The sequence below is a fragment of the Chlorocebus sabaeus genome, chromosome 4, assembly GCF_047675955.1.
Source record: "Chlorocebus sabaeus isolate Y175 chromosome 4, mChlSab1.0.hap1, whole genome shotgun sequence".
Lineage (NCBI taxonomy): Eukaryota > Metazoa > Chordata > Mammalia > Primates > Cercopithecidae > Chlorocebus > Chlorocebus sabaeus.
This window is the reverse complement of record NC_132907.1, coordinates 25,524,833-25,549,085: the sequence shown is the minus strand read 5'-3', so window position 1 is coordinate 25,549,085 and position 24,253 is coordinate 25,524,833. Positions and strand designations below refer to the sequence as shown.

At 43.2% G+C, this 24,253-nt stretch overlaps 1 protein-coding gene across 2 annotated transcripts in view; it reads left to right on the top strand.

Moving 5' to 3' along the window:
* NAIP (NLR family apoptosis inhibitory protein) overlaps positions 1-18,190 on the top strand; it is a 51,602-nt gene extending 33,412 nt beyond the window's left edge. For both annotated transcript variants that reach the window (XM_038010471.2, XM_038010470.2), the window contains 8 exons: positions 1,253-1,334; positions 2,628-2,685; positions 3,544-5,655; positions 7,648-7,815; positions 9,566-9,718; positions 10,634-10,720; positions 12,981-13,145; positions 17,793-18,190. In XM_038010471.2, the coding sequence (XP_037866399.2) occupies positions 1,253-1,334; positions 2,628-2,685; positions 3,544-5,655; positions 7,648-7,815; positions 9,566-9,718; positions 10,634-10,720; positions 12,981-13,145; positions 17,793-18,157 (3,190 nt within the window). In that variant the 3' untranslated portion in view covers positions 18,158-18,190. The remainder of the gene's footprint in view (positions 1-1,252; positions 1,335-2,627; positions 2,686-3,543; positions 5,656-7,647; positions 7,816-9,565; positions 9,719-10,633; positions 10,721-12,980; positions 13,146-17,792) is intronic.
* Positions 18,191-24,253: the final 6,063 nt, after the last annotated feature.

Here is a 24,253-nt window from a genome sequence, read left to right as displayed (position 1 = left end):
CAAGAAATTCTCCTGCCTCAGCTTCCCAAGTCGCTGGGATTACAGGCATCCGCTACCACGCCTGGCTAATTTTTGTATTTTTAGTAGAGATGAGATTTTACCATGTTGGTCAGGCTGGTCTCAAACTCCTAACTTCAAGTGATCCACCTGCCTCAGCCTTCCAAAGTGCTGGGATTACAGGCGTGAGTCACTATGCCTGGCCTTGTTTGTTTTTTTGTTTTGTTTTGTTTTGAGACAGAGTCTCACTCCATCACCCAGACTGGAGTGCAGTGGCACAATCTTGGCTCACTGTAACCTCCGCCTCCCGGGTTCAAGCCTGTAGTCCTAGCTACTTGGGAGGTTGGGGCACAAGAATCGCTTGAACTGGTTAATTTTTGAATTTTCTTTTTAATAGAGACAGGGTTTTGCCATGTTGGCCAGGCTGGTCTCAAACTTGTGGCCTCAAGTGATCTGCGCGCCTTGGCCTCCCAAAGTGCTGGGATTACAGGCATGAACCACCTCACTCACAGAGTTGCTTTTTTTTTTTTTTAAATAAATTTTTATTTGAAATTATTTAGATTTACAGAAAAAGTGCAAAGTAATACAAAGAGTTCCTATATATTGCCATACCCAATTTACCCTAATGCTAACATCTTACACTAGCATGATATATTTGTCAAAATCATCAATGTACCAATTCATATACTGTACATTACTGTTTACTAAAATCCAGATTTTATTTGGATTTCACCAGTTTTTCCACTAATGTGATTTTTTGTTCCAGAATTCATAGTTGTTTTTTTTTTTTTTTTCTATTTTTGATTCTTTAAGTTCATTTTTGTTGTTTGCATGGAAAAGTGTTAAATATGCACTCATTCCACCAAATTCCCTTGATATCTTTACCATTACTTTGTAAACCATTTATGTTTCTCTTGCAGAGTGCCATAACCTAAATGCCTTACCTGATGACACTGACAGAGAGAATCACTGGAAATAATAGTTTTGTACTTAATTCTTGTCACTAAAACTCTAATAGTGTTTTTAAAAACCTAATACAAGGCCAGACGTGGTGGCTCACACCTATAATCCCAGCACTTTGGGATGCCTAAGGAGGAGGATTGCTCAAGGGCAGAAGTTGGAAACCAGAACAGCCTGGGCAACATAGTGAGACCCTCTCTCTGACAAAACAAAACAAAACAAAACAACAAAAAAACCTAACACAAATACTTAAATGCATACAACTATTTTTATAACTTTTAACTTTTACACGTAGTTGTCCATTTCTCCAAAATATGAAGTCCTCTGTGGAAGTGATTCCAGACCTTCGGAGCCCTGGTGAAGTTTGTGAATTACCGGTAATGATCACCACCATCTTGTCTGTTTTAGTAGCACATGATCATGTAATTGAAAACTGTTTTGAACAGGAATGTCTCATCATAAGTAAGTTAATAAATTCTACAAAAATCTACTAAACACCTGTTATGTTCTAGGTACAGATTGGGGAAATCACAATAAACCAGTCAGGCACAATACCTAGCTTCGTGAAATGTGTAGTCAGTCTCTTCTACTTTAAGGCCCAGACTCTCTTAGACTTTGTTGATTAGCCTCCAGACTAAATGAATCATCTCTGGATCTTCATTTGGAGGGCAATAAGGCTGGATTTGCTACTTGGCCTTTTTAGGGGTTGAGAAGATGTTACTTTAACAAAAGCAAGTGCCCAAGAAAATCATAAACCCAGGTAATAGGCTGACCACTTTAAGTTGAGAAATCCTACATAGTTTTCTGGAATATAAGCCACTACTAACGTAATGCACACACATACCACCTTATTTTGAGGCTGTGTGTTAGGTATGTTATGTTTGTCATCCCCCCACCCCACACACACAAACCCACTTGCTATTCACTTGATTCATTTTTTATGTGAATTGAAAAATTGCACTAAAGAAAAAAGTTTAGGGATATAGAAATAGCTTTTTTTTTTTTTTTGGAGACGGAGTCTTACTGTGTCGCCCAGGCTGGAGTGCAGTGGCTGGATCTCAGCTCACTGCAAGCTCCGCCTCCCGGGTTGACGCCATTCTCCTGCCTCAGCCTCCCGAGTAGCTGGGACTACAGGCGCCCGCCACCTCGCCCAGCTCGTTTTTTGTATTTTTTAGTAGAGACTGAGTTTCACTGTGTTAGCCAGGATGGTCTCGATCTCCTGACCTCATGATCCGCCCATCTCGGCCTCCCAAAGTGCTGGGATTACAGGCTTGAGCCACCACGCCCGGCCAGAAATAGCTTATTTTTTAAGGAAGAAACATAACCTTTCTAAATCCCAGATGTGTAATATTGAAAATGTAGTTAACCAAGGACAGAGGCTGCACCTAATGACTTTTGAGGATCCTTCTTGCTCTAGACACTATGATTCTCATTACTTGAATAGTATTCATCTATGGATTGTATCATATATGAACTACTGAGGAACACACACTCTTGCAGATGTTTGCAGATTATTAATTGCTTTATATTTGGAGCACCCTTCCCTTCAGTCAGCGTAAATATTTGAGGGTGGGCTGTGTTTAGAAGATGTTTAGTCCCCAGTGATTATAACATGATGCACCACCCTCCTATATAAATTTTGATTTAAGAAAGGATTTTATTTTCCAAAGGAAACCACAAGTGAAAGCCATCTTGAAGATTCAATAGCAGTTGATCCTATAGTGCCAGGTAAGAACTTTGAAGTAGCATGTAGGATTATATGTATGTGTAAATATATTTGTATACAGGGCAGTTGCAAAAAAAGAGTATTTATAATTGTCCAAAGAGCTTCCAAAGAGGAACAGCATTGCGACAGTGTCGTGTATGAGCAAAAGTCAAGGTTCTTGTGGCTTCTCCAGAGTGCAGGCAGGACCAAACTGATAGTAGGCAACGTGTCTCAGGTACAAGCAAACCAGTCCTTAGAAGCACCAATCAGCAAGCTTCTTTCCTGAGATTTTTATTTTTATTAATTTTATTTTATTTTATTTGAGACAGGGTCTTTGTCACCCAGGCTGGAATGCAATGGCAAGATCACGGCTCACCGCAGCCTCGACCTCCCAGGCTCAAGTGATCCTCCCATCTCAGCCTCCCCAGTAGCTGGGACCACAAGCATGTGCCACCACACCTGGCTAATTTTTGTATTTTTTGTAGAGACAGGGTTTTGCCACGTTGGCCAGGCTGGTCTTGAACTCCTAGGCTCAAGCAATTCGCCTGCCTCGGCCTCCCAAAGTGCTGAGTCACTTTGCCTGGCCTCTTTCCTGAGATGTTTTAAATGGGAAACTATAGGATTCCATGGTGCTTATGATAAGCACACACTATGTCTAGGTCCCTGTTTCAAGTGGGGCACTTTGGACACGTGCTTCCCACATTCTGATTTTGTGCCAAAACCTATGAGATGATCGCAATGTGGGAATCGTGGATGGCTGTGGAAAGTCCTAACACATTTGTAGTAGACAGGCAGAATCATGGAGTGAAAAGGGCATGGTGTTGAGACTGAGGGAGATGTGACTATGTATCCCCGTTGTTTCCCCTTTCTTTTCTCTACAGAAGTGGCACAGGGTGAAGCCCAGTGGTTTCAAGAGGCGAAGAATCTGAATGAGCAGCTGAGAGCAGTTTATACCAGCGCCAGTTTCCGCCACACGTCTTTGCTTGATCTCTCTTCCGATCTGGCCACGGACCACTTGCTGGGCTGTGATCTGTCCATGGCTTCAAAACACATCAGCAAACCTGTGCAGGAGCCCCTGGTGCTGCCTGAGGTTTTTGCCAGCTTGAACTCTGTCATGTGTGTGGAGGGTGAAGTTGGAAGTGGAAAGACGGTTCTCCTGAAGAAAATAGCTTTTCTGTGGGCGTCTGGATGCTGTCCCCTGTTAAACAGGTTCCAGCTGGTTTTCTACCTCTCCCTTAGCTCCACCAGACCAGATCAGGGACTGGTCAATATCATCTGTGACCAACTCCTAGAGAAGGAAGTATCTGTTACTGAAATGTGCATGAGAAACATCCTCCAGCGGTTAAAGAATCAGGTCTTATTCCTTTTAGATGACTACAAAGAAATATGTTCAGTCCCTCAAGTCATAGGAAAACTGATTCAAAAAAACCACTTGTCACGGACCTGCCTATTGATTGCTGTCCGTACAGACAGGGCCAGGGACATCCGCCGATACCTAGAGACGATTCTAGAGATCAAAGCATTTCCCTTTTATAATACTATCTTTATATTACGGAAACTCTTTTCACATAATATGACTCGTCTGCAAAAGTTTATGATTTACTTTAGGAAGAACGAAAGTTTGCAGAAGATTCAGAAAACTCCTCTCTTTGTGGCCGCGGTCTGTGCTTATTGGTTTCAGTATCCTTTTGACCCATCCTTTTGTGATGTGGCTGTTTTCAAATCCTATATGGAACGCCTTTTCTTAAGGAACAAAGTGGCAGCTGAACTTCTCAAAGCAACTGTATCCTCCTGTGGTGAGCTGGCCTTGAAAGGGTTTTTTTCATGTTGCTTTGAGTTTAATGATGATGATCTCACAGAAGCAGGGGTTGATGAAGATGAAGATCTAACCATGTGCTTGATGAGCAAATTTACAGCCCAGAGACTAAGACCATCCTACCAGTTTTTAAGTCCTGCCTTCCAAGAATTTCTTGCGGGGATGAGGCTGATAGAACTCCTGGATTCAGATAGGCTGGAACATCAAGATTTGGGACTGTATTATTTGAAACAAATCAACTCACCCATGATGACTGTAAGCGCCTACAACAATTTTTTGAACTATGTCTCCAGCCTCCCTTCAACAAAAGCAGGGCCCAAAATTGTGTCTCATTTGCTCCATTTAGTGGATAACAAAGAGTCATTGGAGAATATATCTGAAAATGATGACTACTTAAAGCACCAGCCAGAAATTGCACTGAAGATGCCGTTAATTAGGGTATTGTGGCAAATCTGTCCACAAGCTTACTTTTCAATGGTTTCAGAACACTTACTGGTTCTTGCCCTGCAAATTGCTTATCAAAGCAACACTGTTGCTGCGTGTTCTCCATTTGTTTTGCAATTCCTTCAAGGGAGAACACTGACTTTGAAAATACTTAACTTACAGTACTTTTTCGACCACCCAGAAAGCTTGTCATTGCTGAGGAGCATCCACGTCTCAATAAATGGCAAGAAGACATCACCCAGATTCGATTTTTCAGTCCTGGAAGCATGTTTGGACAAATCACAGGCACCAACTATAGATCAGGACTATGCTTCTGCCTTTGAACCTATGAATGAATGGGAGCAAAATTTAGCTGAAAAAGAGGATAACGTAAAGAGCTATATGGCTATGCGGCGCACAGCACCACCAGACCTTAGTACTGGCTATTGGAAACTTTCTCCAAAGCAGTACAAGATTCCTTGTCTGGAAGTCCATGTGAATGATATTGATGCTGTAGACCAGGAGATGCTCGAGATTCTAATGACGGTTTTCTCAGCTTCACAGCGCATCGAACTCCATTTAAACCACTGCGGAGGCTTTATTGAAGGCATCCGCCCAGCTCTTGAGCTGTCTAAGGCCTCTGTCACCAAGTGCTCCATAAGCAAATTGGAACTCAGTGCAGCCGAAGAGGAACTGCTTCTCACCCTGCCTTCCCTGGAATCTCTTGAAATCTCAGGGACGATCCAGTCACAGGGTATACCTGTATATATTTTGGATGACTATTCTGATGTGTAATTTCTTTTTCTTACTTTAAGTGGTTGAAAACTTCTGAGGCCATGAAAGCATGAATGCTCATTGACAGAATAGATATAAAATAAACCTTCACTAATGTTTTTTTGACAGTAGCATGAATTAGTGAAAAGTCCCTGAATAATTGAATGGTTTTCAAATAACTTAGATAAAATGAATAAAATATTTACATTAAATTATTGAAGGGGCCGGGCGCCGTGGCTCATGCCTGTAATCCCAGCACTTTGGGAGGCCGAGGCGGGCGGATCACAAGTTAGGAGATCGAGACCACCCTGGATAACACAGTGAAACCCCGTCTCTACTAAAAATACAAAAAAATTAGCCGGGTGTGATGGTGGGCACCTGTAGTCCCAGCTACTCGGGAGGCTGAGGCAGGAGAATGGCGGGAACCCGGGAGGCGGAGCTTGCAGTGAGCCGAGATTGTGTCACTGCACTCCAGCCTGGGCGACAGAGCCAGACTCTGTCTCAAAAATAAATAAATAAATTATTGAAGGCTCTTAATAAAGACATGAATTATTTGTTATTACTAAAAGAATTAGCTATATATGAGATGATGCTTAGAAATTACCTTCACCCTAGCTGCCTAAAGGAAGAAAGACCTATAGTCCCTGGGAAATAAATAAATTAATGGGAAATAGTATCTTCACCTGTTTGTGTCGTAACTCCTCTAAGCACTATTTGATAGTTTTCAGTGTAGACTTTACCCATCTTTCATTAAATTTATTTCTAGATACTCATATCTTTTGAATGTATTGTAAATGTCATTACAGATATTTTTTCATTTTCGAATTGTTGCTAGTATTGCTTTGGTCTTAAACAGTTTGACTGTTACCTGCCTAGGTGGGCTTTGTTTTTTATATATCTTCTTCAGGTACACTGAACTTTCTTGGGATGTGCGGGTTGACATTTACCAAATTTAGAAAATTTTTCATCTTTTTTCAAGTACTTTTTTCTTATGGTAAAATACATGTAACAAAACTTACATTTGAATCATTTTAAGTGTACAACTGGGTGGCATTAAGTGCATTCACTATGTTGTACAACCATCACCACTATCCATCTCCAGAACCTTTTCATCATCCCAGACTCTACCCATTAAACAAAAAATCTCCGGGCCGGGTGCCGTGGCTCACGCCTGTAATCCCAGCACTTTGGGAGGTTGAGGAGGGTAGATCGCCTGAGCTCAGGAGTTAGAGACCACGTCTCTACTAAAATACAAAAAATTAGCTTGGCGTGGTGGCATGTACCTGTAGTTCCAGCTACTCGGAGGCTGAGGCATGAGAATCACTTAAGCCTGGGAGGCGGAGGTTGCAGTGAGCCCAGATCATGCCACTGCACTCCAGCTTGGGCTACCTAGTGAAGCTCCATCTCAAAAAATAATAATAATAAAAAATAAAAAAATCTTCCCTCCCACCAGCCCCTGATAACTTCTCTTCTGTTTTCTGTCTCTATCAATTTGCCTATTGTCTAGATATTGCAACCTCCGTCTCCCAGGTTTACGTGAATTCTCCTGCCTCAACCTCCTGAGTAGCTGGGATTACAGATGCACACCACCACACCCAGCTAATTTTTTTTTGTATTTTTAGTAGAGACAGGATTTCACTATGTTGGCCAGACTGGTCTCGAACTCCTGACCTCATGACTCGCCCACCTGAGCCTCTGAAAGTGCTGGGATTACAGGCATGAGCCACCGCGCCTGGCCGAAATGCTATATTTCTGTGAGTCTAAAGAGTGGCACAGGGTTTCCCACACAGTACATAATCAGTAAATGCTGCAAACAGCAATATCTCCATATGTGTACTCTGTAAAAAAAAAAGTTTTATGGTATGTGGAAGGTTTGCATGTGAAAATAGCTGGATGAATCAAAATGACAGTTTTAAAATGTCCATTCAGAACTCTTTAGATTAATAATGGGAAACTGTGTGCTGCTTTCCAGACCAAATCTTTCCTAATCTGGATAAGTTCCTGTGCCTGAAAGAACTGTCTGTGGATCTGCAGGGCAACATAAATGTTTTTTCAGTCATTCCTGAAGAATTTCCAAACTTCCACCATATGGAGAAATTATTGATTCAAATTTCAGCTGACTGTGATCCTTCCAAACTAGGTAAGGATGGCACTTTACTATGCTTGCTTTTTACATCAGTTGGAAAAGCTACTTGGCCAATAATTTACTTAAGAGTTAAAGTTCCTGTGGTTCTAAGGGTGTAGTCTGTATCCATGGTAAATTGTGAGGAATAGCACTCTTTCTCATTAAGGAAGCAGAGTGCTATTTGTAATTATTGAGCCTTTACTACACACTAGGAAGTGTCCTAAGCACTTCACAAATATTAACTCAGTCTTCATACTCACTCTATGAAGTAAAGTACTATTACTAATGCTCTTTTGTAGCTGGGAAAACTGAGACATAAAGAGATTAAGTAATTTGTAATATCCAGCTAAGGAAATGTAGATCTGTGACTCAAATAGAGGAATATTGACTCTAAAATCTGAGTTTCTTAATCCCTAATATAGGCTGGGTATGATGGCTCACGCCTGTAATCCCACCACTTTAGGAGACCGAGAAGGGCAGATCACTTGAAGTCAGGAGTTCGAGACCAGCCTGACCAACATGGTGAAACCCTGTCTCTACTAAAAATGCAAAAATTAGCTGGCATGGTGGCATATGCCTGTAATCCCAGCTACTTGAGAGGCTGAGGCAGGAGAATTGCCTGAACCCGGGAGGCAGAGATTGCAGTGTGAGCCGAGATTGCGCCATCGTACTCCAGCCTGGGGAACAACAGCGAAACTTGTGTGTGTGTGTGTGTGTGTGTGTGTGTGTGTGTACGTATATACATCGAAGCTGGAAGTGGTAGTTATATTTGTCAGCAATTTTTGCAACAAATTTAGTTTTGCTTCAGAGTTGTCATTCCTTTTATGTTTTTCTTTTTTTTTTTTTTTTTTTTGAGATAGAGTCTCACTCTGTCGCCCAGGCTGGAGTGCAGTGGCACCGTGTTGGCTCACTGCAACCTCCGTTTCCTGGGTTCAAGCAATTCTCCTGCCTCAGTCTCCCAAGTAGCTGGGATTACAGGCATCAACCACCAAGCCTGGGTAATTTTTTAATATTTTTAGTAGAGACAGGGTTTCACCATGTTGGCCAGGCCAGTCTCAAACTCCTGACCTCAGGTGATCCGCCTGCCTCGGCCTCCCAAAGTGCTAGGATTATAGTATTCTTTGTGTAGTATTCTTTTTTTCTTTTTTTTTTTTGAGACGCAGTCTTGCTCTGTTGCCCAGGCTGGAGTTTGGTGGCACGATCTCGGCTCACTGCAACCTCTGCCTCCTGGGTTCAAGTGATTCTCCTACCTCAGCCTCCTGAGCAGTTGGGATTACAGGTGCCTGCCACCCACGCCCGGCAAATGTTTGTATTTTTAGTAGAGACAGGGTTTCACCATGTTGGTCAGGCTGGTCTCGAACTCCTGAGCTCAGGTGGTCCACCCGCCTCGGCCTCCCAAAGTGCTGGGATTACTGGCGTGAGCCACCGCACCTGGCCTCTTTGTACAGTATTCTTGTTGTGCAAATGTCATGTACAAACATAGAGTTATTAGATGTTAAAGCTGAAGGTGATGCTACTGAGTCAATGCCTGTATTTTATAGAAGAGAAAACTGTTATCCAGAGAGGGTCAATAATGTGTCAAAATTCACATCAGTTGTTAGTTGCAGAACCTGAATCCAAGTCCAGTGACCTGATTCTTAGATCATGACATTGTGGTAGCTGGTTTTAATTCAGTATTATTGAAACAAAATAATAAACTACTTGGCTAATTTTGATAGAAATTTGCAGTATTTTCTAATTTCTGAAAATCCTTGATCTTTTACAGTAAAATTGATTCAAAATTCTCCAAACCTTCATGTTTTCCATCTGAAGTGTAACTTCTTTTCGGATTTTGAGTCTCTCATGACTGTACTTGCTTCCTGTAAGAAACTCACAGAAATTAAGTTTTCGGATTCATTTTTTGAAGCCGTCCCATTTGGTAAGAGTTATAATATTACAATTGTGGTTTAAGATGTTTCTGTGGACACAGAGTCATATTAACCACTCTTTAAAAAGAGCCATATTTTGAGGCTGGGCGTGGTGACTCATGCCTGTAATCCCAGCCCTTTGGGAAGCTGAGGCAGGAGGCTCGCTTGAGGTCAGGGGTTTGAGGCCAGTCTGGGCAACATAACAAGTCCTCCATCTCTAAAAAGTTTTTAAAAAATCAGTTGGGCACAGTGGTACCTGTAATCCCAGCTACTAGGGAAGAAGGCAGGAAGATTACTTGAGCCCAGAAGGTTGAGGTTGCAGCGAGCTGTGATGGTACCAGTGCACTCCAGACTGGGTGACAGAGACCTTGTCTCTTTAAAAAAAGAAAGAAAAAAAGAGAAAATTTTTTTTTTTTTTTTTTTTTTTTTTTGAGACGGAGTCTCGCTCTGTCGCCCAGGCTGGAGTGCAGTGGCCGGATCTCTGCTCACTGCAAGCTCCGCCTCCCGGGTTCACGCCATTCTCCTGCCTCAGCCTCCCGAGTAGCTGGGACTACAGGCGCCCACCACCTCGCCCGGCTAGTTTTTTGTATTTTTTTTAGTAGAGACGGGGTATCACTGGGTTAGCCAGGATGGTCTCGATCTCCTGACCTCGTGATCCGCCCGTCTCGGTTTCTTAAAAAAGTATATGTGTTTCTAGAATTTTCTTTTTCACCTTTAAGTTCAGTTGGATTTGAAATTTCTAGAATTTTAATGACATTTCTAGTTATCAGAATTATTTTCTGAGCAAAAATTTGTTTTATCTACTTAGTCATATGAATTCAATCTGAATTATTACATTAATTTCTAATTTCTTCATTTTAAAGATGTTACGCTTTGCTGTGAGAGATGTAGCGGACATAACTAAATTTTTATTTTCCCTTTCATAGTTGCCATTTTGCCAAATTTTACTTCTCTGAAGATATTAAATCTTGCAGGCCAGCACTTTCCTGATGAGGAAACATCGGAAAAATTTGGTATGTTTACAAAATAGTGCTTTTTACGTACTCTTATTCTCTTTCTGCCCAGAATCCTTTTTCTCCCATTTTTAGTTAGCCACAAGGAAGTAAGATATGTATTAGCTACCCTTGCTTACTAGAACGAAGCGATAGTGATGCTCAATTTCTACCCACCAAATGCCTTCACTATAGTTTTACCTCCAGACTTGATCTCATTCAAAGCAGAATGACTTCTTAGAGTACATATTTGGTCATTATAGCACTATGCAATTTCATTGTCAGGTATCTGTTCCAAATATAAGACCTCATAGTTTCAAAGGTTACTAGAATATAAGTAAAAATCTATCTTTTAAGGTTAAGAAAACTCAATATGTGAAACCCTATGTTTCATAAAATGATAGCTATAGAATTTAAATACTTTTTGATTTTTAAAAAATGATTATGAAAGTAATGTATGCTCATCAAAAATATTCTAACAGGAAAAAAAGATAAAGTGAGGCAGTGGAGACAGGAACTGTAGAGCTGTGCTATTCAAAGTGCTTCTCAAACATAAGTGTGCATTAAGATTGCCAGGATCGGGCCGGGCGCGGTGGCTCAAGCCTGTAATCCCAGCACTTTGGGAGGCCGAGATGGGCGGATCACGAGGTCAGGAGATCGAGACCATCCTGGCTAACACGGTGAAACCCAATCTCTACTAAAAATACAAAAAAACTAGCCGGGCGCAGTGGCAGGCGCCTGTAGTCCCAGCTACTCGGGAGGCTGAGGCAGGAGAATGGCGTGAACCCAGGAGGCGGAGCTTGCAGTGAGCCGAGATAGTGCCACTCACTCCAGCCTGGGCGACAGAGCAAGACTCCGCCTCAAAAAAAAAAAAAAAAAAAAAAAAAAAAAAAAAAGATTGCCAGGATCCTCCTCTTCTCTTCTCTTCCCTTCCTTTGGAGGCAGCTAGGTGGGTGGGGGCTGAGGTGGCAGAGGTAGGATCAGGGCCAAGGGGATGGCTGGCATACATCACAGGTTGATTAAGCAAATAATACTGTGAGTATAGCCAGGTGCAGTGGCTCATGCCTGTAATCCCAGCACTTTGGGAGGCCGAGGTGGGTGGATCACTTGAGGTCAGGAGTTCAAGACCAGCCTGGCCAACATGGTGAAACCCCGTCTCTGCTAAAAAATGCAAAAATTTGCTGGGCGTGGTGGCACATGCCTGTAGTCCCTCCCAGCTACTTGGGAAGCTGAGGCAGGAGAATCTCTCAAACCTGGGAGGCAGAGATTGCAGTGAGCCAAGATCAGGCCAGTGTACTCCAGCCTGGGTGACAGAGCAAGACTCCATCTCAAAAACAAACATACAAACAAAGAAACAAAACAGTGAGTATAATGAGAGCCACATTTCCTCACAGTTGGAAAAGGAATTTACTAATACTGAAAGGTGAGGCTAGAATGAGCTTCGAGGTATTGGATTAGAATTGGAAATATTGGTCTGGCCTCATGGTTTTTTAACCTATGAACATACATAAATAGATACCTCTGTATATATACACTGATCTCCACATGTCTGTAGATACACACATACATATTTCTCAGTTCAGTCAATGGAGAGACTAGAAGGTACTGCAGTAATAATGAACACACCAAGTGCCTAGATACTGATTTCTAAATCCTGTCCTTCCTTAAAGGGACCAGGGTCCTTGCAAAATTGGCTGATTCAAGAACTGAGACAGGGAAAGAAAATAAGCCTGGGACATTGTTTTATGCTAGAAAGTATTCAATATATTTCCATGCGTGAGGCCTCAGAAGTTAACTTTCTAATGATCAAATGATCTATAGTGTGCCATGCTAGGAAGGAGTCAAAGTGAAAAGGAAGGTTCTAAGAGTGGTGGACTGTGAGGCTTTAGGGCTGGGAGGCTGGTGCAGAATCACTGAGGATGACAGTGGGAGGTGGAATGGGAAAGGAGGTGGCTGAAGGCATTGCAGAGCTAGGAAAGGAAACTGCAGGTCAGGAAAAGCTTCATTCTAAACGAGGAAATGGAGATTTAATTGGCAGCCTGGACTTCAGTGCAGGAGAGATTGGTTGGTAGGGGGTGGTGGAGGAATTGTCTGGAGGAGCGAGGAAGACGAAAGCACGTGCTGGCCCTTCTCTTGCCCTCGGAGAGCAAGAGGAATGGCCTCTTTGCTACATGGAGTTTCCTGGACTGTGCATGATGTTTAGACCATGCATGATTTTCAGATTACTGTTGCACAGGAACAAAAAGTACAAAGAGAATAGCTTTTTGGTCTTTTCTGACAGCCTACATTTTAGGTTCTCTTAGTAACCTGGAAGAATTGATCCTTCCTACTGGGGATGCAATTTATCAAGTGACCAAACTGATCATCCAGCAGTGTCAGCAGCTTCATTGTCTCCGAGTCCTCTCATTTTTCCAGACGTTGAATGACGACAGCGTGGTGGAAATTGGTGAGCTAGTGTTTCAGCTTGCATGGAAGCCAGTGGTATAGCCAAGCTTTCTGCTGCAACATGTCTATATAAACATTTGTCCCTCTAGAAATTTTCAACCCACTTCCTCATTTTCACTATCATACTGTTCCTTCTAGTGTCCTTCTTGGATTTAGGCACATTCTTGTCAGATTTGGAAGTACAAAAAGGTCTCCCATTTGTGGATATACAAGCCCTCAAATCTGTGTTCTTGTCACCTGGTGTTTCAGACACCTGGTGACATATCCTCCTAAGTACTCCTTTTTAAAACTGAAGATGAGGCCGGGCGCGGTGGCTCAAGCCTGTAATCCCAGCACTTTGGGAGGCCGAGACGGGCGGATCACGAGGTCAGGAGATCGAGACCATCCTGGCTAACACGGTGAAACCCCGTCTCTATTAAAAAATACAAAAAACTAGCCGGGCGAGGTGGCGGGCGTCTGTAGTCCCAGCTACTTGGGAGGCTGAAGCAGGAGAATGGCATGAACCCGGGAGGCGGAGCTTGCAGTGAGCTGAGATCCAGCCACTGCACTCCAGCCTGGGTGACAGAGCGAGACTCCATCTCCAAAAATAAAAATAAAAAATAAAAAATAAAATAAATAAATAAAACTGAAGATGAATATACACACAGGAGAGTACAAAAATCATATATGTACTGCTCACTGAATTTTCTTTTCTTTTTTTCTTTTTCTTTTTTTTTGAGACGGCGTTTCGCTCGTTGCCCAGGCTGGAGTGCAAATGGCACGATCTCAGGTCACTGCAACCTCTGCCTCCTGGGTTCAAGCGATTCTCCTGCCTCAGCCTCCCAAGTATCTGGGATTACAGGTGCCTGCCACCACACCTGGCTAGTGTTTGTATTTTTAGTAAACACAGGGTTTCACCATGTTGGCCAGGCTAGTCTCGAACTCCTGACCTCAAGTGATCTGCCCTCCTTGACCTCCCAAAGTGCTGGGATTACAGGCATGAGCCACCGTGCCCAGCCTAGAAAGGTCTTTTACTTTGCTTTTGAAATATATTTTTTTCAGTGAGTATAGACTTCTATTTTTGGCACTTATTTTCTCTCACATCTCTAGCTTCCATAGTATCTTTTGTTTATGCGGCTGTCGTCTTTTTGTTGTGCTCTTAAAGGTGAGGTATCTTTTCCCCCCTCCTTTGGTGGGATTATTTTAAGATTATTTTCTTTGCTTTCTTTTGTGGCAGTTGCTATGAACTTGTGTACCCCCCAGAATCCATGTGTTGAAGCCCTAACCCCCAATGTGTTTGTATCTGGAGATAGGACATTTTAGGGCATTTTGTTATGGCCACCTGAGCAGACAACAGCAGCAGGTGCACGCTAATGTGTCCTGGTGGGTTTTCTTTGTATTTACTCTGCTTGTGGTTTCTAGAACTGATTGGCTCCGTGCTTGATGTCTCTTATCCGTTTTGGGAAGTTCTTGGCCAATATGCATATAGCTTCTGCCCGGTTCTTCTCCTCCATTCTTTCTCTGCTCTTTTTGCATATAGCAGAATGACTCAACCTAATTTGGAACCAGGGGAGCCCTTTTTTAGGAACTGAGGTTTCTTTTTCTTTTTCTTTTTTTTTTTTCTTTTGTTTTTTTGAGGCAGAGTCTTGCTCTGTCGCCCAGGCTGGAGTGCAGTGGCGGGATCTCAGCTCACTGCAACCTCTGCCTCCTGGGTTCAAGCGATTCTCCTGCCTCAGCCTCCTGAGTAGCTGGGACTACAGGCATGCGCCACCACACCCAGCTAATTTTTGTATTTTTAGTAGAGACGGGGTTTCGTCATGTTATCTAGGCTGGTCTCAAACTCCTGACCTCAAGTAATCTGCCCACCTCAGCCTCCCAAAGTGCTGGGATTCCAGGCATGAGCCGCGGTGCCTGGCCTAAGGAATTGAGATTTCTGTCGAGACCTAAAGGAAGAATGACCCAGGCCTAGTTGGTAGAGGATGGATTGAGACATCATTTCAAACAGAGGTAATCACTTAGGTCGCAGCCTGGAATTAAAGAGAACCAGATGTATTTGAAGAACTTGGGGGAAAAAAAGGAATATCTGGAGCAAGAGGCAGGAGTGAGTTGTGAGAAAAAGACTGGAGAGGAAATTAAAAGCCCGAATGGAGAGGCTTTGCCGGGTGTGTTACAAGGGCTGGATCTCATTTTCTTACCGCTCAGCACTGTTATTTCATGTTATTTAAAAAAAAAAACCAAAAAAACAATGACAACTTACAGCCTTTTTTCTTAAAGGCCTTGTTTCTTCCTCTGTATGAGGAAGAATTTAATAACATTAAATTTTATGGTCTCTTTCATCCTCATTTACTATAAATTATTTGTGTTTTATTCTTCTCACTACATTAGGTCAAAGCCTTCCTTAGAACTTGACTCTCACACAGATTTGAGCCAGTAACCCCTGTCCCTCTCCCTCCTGACAGCGGGTGTTTTCTCTTCCCAGCACCCAGCAGAGTATGCCTGGCCCACAGTGGGAACTCAATAAATATCTGTTGACTGAACAAAGCAAGCTTACTTTTCTGTAGCTTCTTCTGAGGGACAGCTGAGAGGCCACTGTTTGCCAGTAGTCAGTAATGCTTAAACTTTACCTGTGGGAGACAGCATTCAGACACATCACGGAACTGGCTAACCACACAATAGGAAGTGGACATATTATGCTGAAACAGGGGAAAGAAGGGAATGCATGTGGAAGACCTGAGTCTGTCTTCCAGTCCCTCCAGAAGTGTCCTTCATGTGGGGGAATGAGAAATATCTCTTGAATGTCACTGAAGATACCTATTCAGGACATAGCTGAAGACATTTTCTCAGTACCTCTGTTCTTTAACCTCAGTCAAGCTACAGTCATAGATTCTAGATTGAAACCAAACTTAACCTTTGCCCAAGTTAGAAAAAAAAAAGAGGTTTCGCAATTAAAAACAAAGCTGGGCATAGTGGCTCATGCCTGTAATCCCAACATGTTGGGAGGCCAAGACAGAAGGACTGCTTGAGGCCAGGAGTTTGAGATAAGATTGGGCAATATAGCAAGACCTTATCTCCATAAAAAATGGAAAAAATTAGCCAAGCATGGTGGCTAGTCCTGAGTAGCTAGGACTTAGGAGGCTGAGGCGGGAGGATTGCCTGAGCCCAGAAATTCTAGGCTGCAGTGAGTTATAACTGAACCATTGCATCTCCAGCCTAGGCAACCAAGTGACACCCTGTCTCAAAAAAAAAAAAATTTTTTTTTTAAACCCCAAAACGAAACAACAAAAACTCTGCTAGGTACCCATTCCAAAGTCTAGTCAAGTTGTGTTTATTGAGAACACAGGGTGTGCCCAGCTTCCGTTTCCTTCAGAGGCTTTAGTCTCAAACAGGAGGGTCCCTTCTGGGCAACAGAAATAGGGCATAGCAGTAGACAGTCAGATGACATGGCTTTAGGAATGTCACACCCCCTTCTCTATAAAAGGGAAAGACATAGTTGCCACAATCTCTGAAGTCCCTTGTAATTTAGTCTGGATTTTTCTTTTTTGTGTTTTTTGGTTTGGTTTTGTTTTTCTGTTTTGTTTTAGACGGAGTCTTGCACTGTCACCCAGGCTGGAGTACAGTAGTGGGATCTCGGCTCACTGCAGCCTCTACCTCCCAGGTTCAAGCTGATTCTCCTACCTCAGCCTCCTGAGCAGCTGAGATTACAGGCATGTGCCACCATATCCGGCTGATTCTTGTATTTTTAGTAGAGACGGGGTTTCACCATGTTGGCCAGGCTGGTCTCAAACTCCTGATTTCAAGTGATCCACCCACCTCGGCCTCCCAAAGTGCTGGGATTACAGGTGTGAGCCAGTGTGACCGGCCAATTTAGTCTGGTTTGTAGGCACGATGTGACCTCCTATGAGACCAAAAGAGAAGCTCATATTTGTCCAGGATGGCGAAACTCTCAGCACAATGGCGTCGGTGCTTTAAGACTTGGCTGTACTTCTTTGGTTTCTGCTTCTCCCTTATATTTTTGCCAGGTGCTTCTTTATTAACTCATCAGCTCTTTGTGTTTTTTAAGGAGATATTTTAAAAATATTATGTTAAGCTGGGCACAGTGACATGTGCTTGTAATCCCAGCTACTTGGGAAGCTGAGGCAGGAGGATCACTTGAGTCCAGGAGTTTGAGACCAGCCTGTGATGGCCAGGCGCAGTGGCTCACACCTGTAATCCCAGCACTTTGGAAGGCTGAAGCAGGTGGATCACAAGGTCAGGCGATCGAGACCATCCTGGCTAATACGGTGAAACCCCACCTCTACTAAAAATACAAAAAAATTAGCTGGGCATGGTGGTGGGCGCCCTGCAGTCCCAGCTACTCTGGGGGCTAAGGCAGGAGAATGGCGTGAACCTGGGAGGCAGAGGTTGCAGTGAGCCGAGATCGCACCACTGCACTCCAGCCTGGGTGACAGAGCGAGACTCCATCTCAAAAAAAAAAAAAAAGGAAAAAGAAAAAGAAACAGAGACCCGTCTGTGTTAACCCAGCAAGACCACATTTCAAAAAACAAAATTAGATTGAGCACTTCCTGGTAGTAGTGGTGGTGGGAGAGGAGGCTGGTTAAAAAAACCTAGTCCACCATTATTGAAATGGAAGTCCTTATGATTCTATTTTCATAAATGTTTTATTTTGTAGCCAAAGTAGCAATCAATGGAGGTTTCCAGAAACTTGAGAACTTAAATCTTTCAATCAATCACAAGATTACAGAGGAAGGATACAGAAATTTCTTTCAAGCACTGGACAACATGCCAAACTTGCAGGAGTTGAACATCTCCAGGAATTTCACAGAGTGTATCAAAGCTCAGGCCACAACAGTCAAGTCTTTGAGTCAATGTGTGTTACGACTGCCAAGCCTCATTAGACTGAACATGTTAAGTTGGCTCTTGGATGCAGATGATATTGCATTGCTTAATGTCATGAAAGAAAGACATCCTCAATCTAAGTACTTAACTATTCTCCAGAAATGGATACTGCCATTCTCTCCAATCATTCAGAAATAAAAGATTCAGCTAAAAACTGCTGAATCAATAATTTGTCTTGTGGCACATTGAGGATGTAAAAAAAGTTGTTCAATTAATGCTAAAAACCAAATTATCCAAAATTATTTTATTAAATATTGCATACAAAAGAAAATGTGTAAGGCTCGCTAAAAAACAAAACAAAACAAAACAAAAAACAGTCCTGCATACTCACCACCAAGCTCAAGAAATAAATCATCACCAATACCTGAGGTCCCTGAAAACTTCACCCCAGCTAAAGGTAAACCCTTCAATCAAGTTGATACAGCCAACCCTCTATTGTTCATGGTCAACAGGGAAGGGGTTGGGGACAGGTCTGCCAATCTATCTAAAAGCCACAATATGGAAGAAGTGTTCAATTGATATAATAAATGGCTAACTTAATGGTTGAATCGGTTTCATACATGGATGAAACGAGTTTAACACAGGATCCACATGAATCTTCTGTGGGTCAAGAGATATTCCTTAATCCTTGTAGAACCTGTTTTCTATATTGAACTAGCTTTGGCACAGTAGAATTAACTTACTTTCCCTTTATCCACTGCCAGTGTAAAGAGGAAACAGGGGTTAGGGAAAAATGACTTTATTCCAGAGGCTTTTCAGAGTTCAACATATGCTATAATTTAGAATTTTCTTATGAATCCACTCTCCTTGGGTAGAAAATATTTTATCTCTAGTGATTTCATGATATTATTTCCATATCATAGTATTTCATAGTATTATATTTGATATGAGTGTCTGTATCAATGTCAGTATCCAGAATTTCATTCCTACCAGTTAAGTAGTTTTCTGAATGGCCAGAAGACCATTCTAAATTCATGATACTACTATAAGTTGGTAAACAACCATACTTTTATCCTCATTTTTTTTTTTTTTTTTTTTTTTGAGACGGAGTCTTGCTCTGTCGCCCAGGCTGGAGTGCAGTGGCCGGATCTCAGCTCACTGCAAGCTCCGCCTCCTGGATTTATGCCATTCTCCTGCCTCAGCCTCCCGAGTAGTTGGGACTACAGGCGCCCGCCACCTCGCCCGGCTAGTTTTTTTTAGTAAGAAAAAAGTCAATTATCCTCCCCTTGCCCAAGTATGAAATATAGGGACAGTATGTATGGTGTGGTCTCATTTGTTTAGAAAACCACTTACGACTGAGTGCAGTGGCTCACACCTGTAATCCCGGCACTTTGGGAGGCTGAGGCGGGCGAATCATTTAAGGTCAGGAATTTGAGACCAGCCTGGCCAGCATGGTGAAACACCATCTCTACTAAAAATACAAAACCTAGCCAGGTGTGGTGGCAGATGCCTGTAGTCCCAGTCACTAGGGCAGCTGAGATGCAAGACTTGCTTGAACCCGGGAGGCAGAGGTTGCTGTGAGCTGAGATAGCGCCACTGCATTCCAGCCTGGGCAACAGAGTGAGACCCTGTCTCAAAACAAAAAACAAAACCACTTACATTTCTAGCTACATTAAGAATTTCTGAATATGTTAATGAGCTTGCTTGTGGTAACCGTTTATCATATCAGAAAGTATATGTATCCCAAAACATGCTGAATATCCATGTTGTACAACTGAAATATACATAATTTTAATTTGTTAATTATACCTAAATAAAACTGGAAAAAAATTTCTGGAAGGATGTATCTAAAAATGTTAATAGTGGGTACCTCTAGGAAGTGGGCCTGGAAGCCATTCTTAGTTTTCACTCTCTCCCTTTCTGTACTGCTTTTTGTTTTACTAGTGCCTGCATTATTTTTCTATTTAAAACAAAAATAAATCTAGTTTAGCACTAAGACATTAACTGGAGCTACCTCTGGAGGGCAAGAGTACTAGAAGGTGGGATGGATAGTCTTCTTGCTTGTCTGATTTTATATGTAATACCTTTGTAATTAGAAAGGTTGTGAAGCATTATATCAGAATCCAGTCAGGAGACAGAAACCACACAGCAATTTGAATGGGGAAAGTTTAATATACAGATGCTTGGTCGGATGCAGTGGCTCACGCCTGTAATTCCAGCACTTTGGGAGGCCAAGGTGGGCAGATCACTTGAGGTCAGAAGTTCAAGACCAGCCTGGCCAACACGGTGAAATCCTGTCTCTACTAACAATACAAAAAAAATTTTTTTAAAATAGCCAGGCATGGTGGTGTGCAACTGTAGTCCCAGCTACTTGGGAGGCTGAGGCAGGAGAATTGCTTGAACCCAGGAGGCGGAGGTTGCAGTGAGCCGAGATCGTGCCACTGCACTCCAGCCTGGGTGACAGAGCAAGACTCTGTTTCAAAAAAAGTAAAAATAAAATAAAAATATACAGATGCTCCTCAACTTAAAACAGGGTTATATCCTGAAAAACCCATTGTAAGTAAAAATATTGTACGTCAGGCATTTAATATACCTAAACTACCGAACATCATAATATGTTAAAAACTCATAAGATTCCATGCAAATTATTTGTCCAGAGCTTCTTCTAAGGGCTTTTAGTTCAAGCAGGGGTCAGTAAAGTATGGCCCTGGACTGTCCAGCCCTCAAGCTAAGAATGGTTTTCACATTTTTTAAAGCAACAGAGACTATCAGTGGCCTACAAAGCTAAAATATTTACTCTGTTCTTTTACAGAAAATGAACTACTTCTATGACAAAATACTTTTGAATCATAAGCTCATCACGCCCTTTATTCTAGTTTACATCAGTCTTCATAGGACTCCCAAGTCATCCCTCATTGACCCAACACCTGTCCTCATGGTTGTAAGCCCTCCCTCCCTTCCTCTATCCATCTCTTCCTGTCTCCCTTTCTCTTTCCCTCTCTCCCTTCCTTCCTTTTCTTTCTTTGATAAAGAAAAGAGGTTTAGATGACTCACGGTTCTGCGGGCTTCACAGGAAGTATGGTGCTGGCATCTGCTCGGCTTTTAGGGAGGCCTCAGGAAACTTAAAATCATGGCGGAAGGTGAGCACACATGTCACATGACAAAAGCAGAAACAAGTGAGAGACAGTGGGGGGGCAGGTTCCATACACTTTTAAATGACCAGATCTCATGAGAACTCAGTATCAACACAAAGATAACACCAAGCCGTGAGGGATTTGCCTCCATGATCCAAACACCTCCCACTATGCCCCATCTCCAACACTGGGGACACAATTCAACATGAGTAGAGACAAATATCCAAACCATATCATTCCACCTCTGGCCCCTCCCAAGTCTTATGTCCTTTTCACATTGCAAAATACAACCATGCCTTCCCAACAGTCCCCCAAAGTCTTAACTCATTCCAGCATTAACTCAGAAGTCCAAAGTCTCATCTGAGACAAGGCAAATCCCTTCCACCTATGAGCCTATAAAATGAAAAACAAATTATTTACTTCCAACATACAGTGAGGGTTCAGGGGCTGGGGAAATATTTCCATTCCAAAACGGAAAAATCTGCCAAAAAAGGGGGTTACAGGCCCCATGCAAGTTCAAAACCCAGCATGCCAGTCATTGAATCATAAAACTCCACAATGATCTCCATGTGGCACGCTGATATGAGGATTGGGCTCCCAAGGCCTTGCGCAGCTCTGCTCCTATAACTTTGCAGAGTTCAGCCCCTGAGGCTGCTGTCACAGGCTGGAGTTGATTGCCTGTGGCTTTTCCAGGTGCAGGGTACAAGCTGCCAGTGGCTCTACCATTCTGGAGTCTGGAGAACAGTAGCCCTCTTCTCACAGCTCCACTAGGCAGTGCCCCAGTAGGGACTCTGCATGGGGCCTTTAACCCCACTTTCCCCTCCACACTGCCCTAGTAGAGGCTCTCTGTGAGGGCTCTGCCCCTGCAGCGAGCTTCTGTTTGGAGACCCAGGCTTTTCCATACATCCTCTGAAATCCAGGCAGAGGCTACCAAGAATCCACCATTTTTGCATTCTGTGCACCTGCAGGCTTACCACCTAATGGAAGTTGTGAAGGATATGGCTTAAGCCCTCCAAAGTAACAGCCCAAGCTTACCTAGGCCCCTTTGAGCCCCTGCTGGAGTTGGAGCCATCTGGATGTAGTGTTCTGAGGATGCACAGGGCCCAGCCCAGGAAAACATTCAGTCCTCCTAGGCCTCAGGGCCTATGATAGGAGGGGCTGCCCCATAGGTCTCGGAAATGCCTTTGAGGCCTTTGCCCCATTGTCTTGGATATTACCACTTGGATCCCTTTCAGTTATGCAAATATCAACAAGTGGTTGCTCCACAGCCTGCTTGAATTCCTTGATGAGAAAGTGTTTTCTATTTTTTACCACATGGCTAGGCTGCAAATTTTCCAAACTTTTAGGCTCTGCTTCCTGTTTAAATGTAAGTTCCAACTTTAAGTCATTCATTTGCTCCCACATCTTAGCACAGGCTGTTAGAAGCGGCAGGCCACATCTTGAATGCTTTGCTGCTTAGAAATTTCTTTGCCAGATACCCTAGGTCATAATTTTTAAGTTCAAACTTCCACAGATCCCTAGGGCACGAACAGAATGCAGCCAAGTTATTTGCTAGGGCATAACATGTGACTTTTGTTCCAGTTCCCAATAAATTACTTGTTTCCTTTTGAGACCTTGTCAGCCTGGACTTCACTGTCCATATCACCATCAGCATTTTGGTCACAACCATTTAATCAGTCTCTTAAGAAGTTTCAAACTTGGCCAGGCGCGATGGCTCACAGCTGTAATCCCAGCACTTTGGGAGGCCGAAGCAGGTGGATCACAAGGTCAGAAGATCGAGACCATCCTGGCTAACATGGTGAAACCCCATCTCTACTAAAACTACAAGAAGTTTTAAAAAATTGGTGTCGGGTGCCTGTAGTCCCAGCTACTTGGGAGGCTGAGACAGGAGAATGGCATGAACACAGGAGGTGGAGCTTGCAGTGAGCCAAGATTGCACCACTGCACTCCAGCATGGGTCACAGAGAAAAAAAAGAAGTTCCAAACTTGCTGGGAGTGGTGGCTCACGCCTGTAAACTTAGTGTCAGGCCTCTGAGCCCAAGCCAAGCCATAGCATCCCCTGTGACTTGCACGTATATGCCCAGATGGCCTGAAGTAACTGAAGAATCACAAAAGAAGTGCAAATGCCCTGCCCCACCTTAACTGATGACATTCCACCACAAAAGAAGTGAAAATGACCGGTCCTTGCCTTAAGCGATGATATTGTCTTGTGGGATTCCTTTTCCTGGCTCCTTCTGGCTCAAAAAGCTCCCCCACTGAGCACCTTGTAACCCCTACTCCTGCCCGCCAGAGAACAACCCTCCTTTGACTGTAATTTTCCTTTACCTACCCAAATCCTATAAAATGGCCCCACCCTTATCTCCCTTCGCTGACTCTCTTTTTGGACTCAGCCCGCCTGCACCCAGGTGAAATAAACAGCCATGTTGCTCACACAAAGCCTGTTTGGTGGTCTCTTCACATGGACGCGCATGACACTTAGCACTCTGGGAGGTCGAGGTGGGTGAATCACTGAGGTCAGGAGTTCAAGACCAGCCTGGCCAACATGGTGAAACTCCATCCCTACTAAAAATACAAAAATATTAGCTAGGCGTGGTGGCGCATGCCTGTAACCCCAGCCCCTTGGGAAGCTGAGGCAGGAGAATCGTTTGAACCTGGGAGGCAGAGGTTGCAGTGAGCCAAGATCACACCACTGCACTCCAGCCTAGGTGACAGAGCAAGACTCCATCTCAAAAAAAAAAAAAGTTCCAAACTTACCCTCATTTTTCCGTATTTTTCTGAGCCCTGCAAACTCTTCCAACCACTGCTCACTACCCAGTTCCAAAGCTGCTTCCACATTTTCAGGTATCTTTATAGCAATGCGCAACTTCTTGGTACCAGTTTTCTGTATTAGGGCATTCTTGTACTGCTGTCAATACCTGAAACTGGATAATTTACAAAGAGGTTTCATTGGCTCATGGTTCTGCAGGCTTTACAGGAAGCATGGTGCTGGCATCTGCTTGGCTTCTAGGGAGACCTCAGGAAGCTTACAGTCATCGTGGAAGGTGAAGGGGTAGCAGACACATCACATGGTAAAAGCAGGGGCAAGTGAGAGAGCTAAATTCCTGCGTTTTGGTCACATATATATCCCAACCTGCTCCAACTCCCTAAATTCTTCCACTGT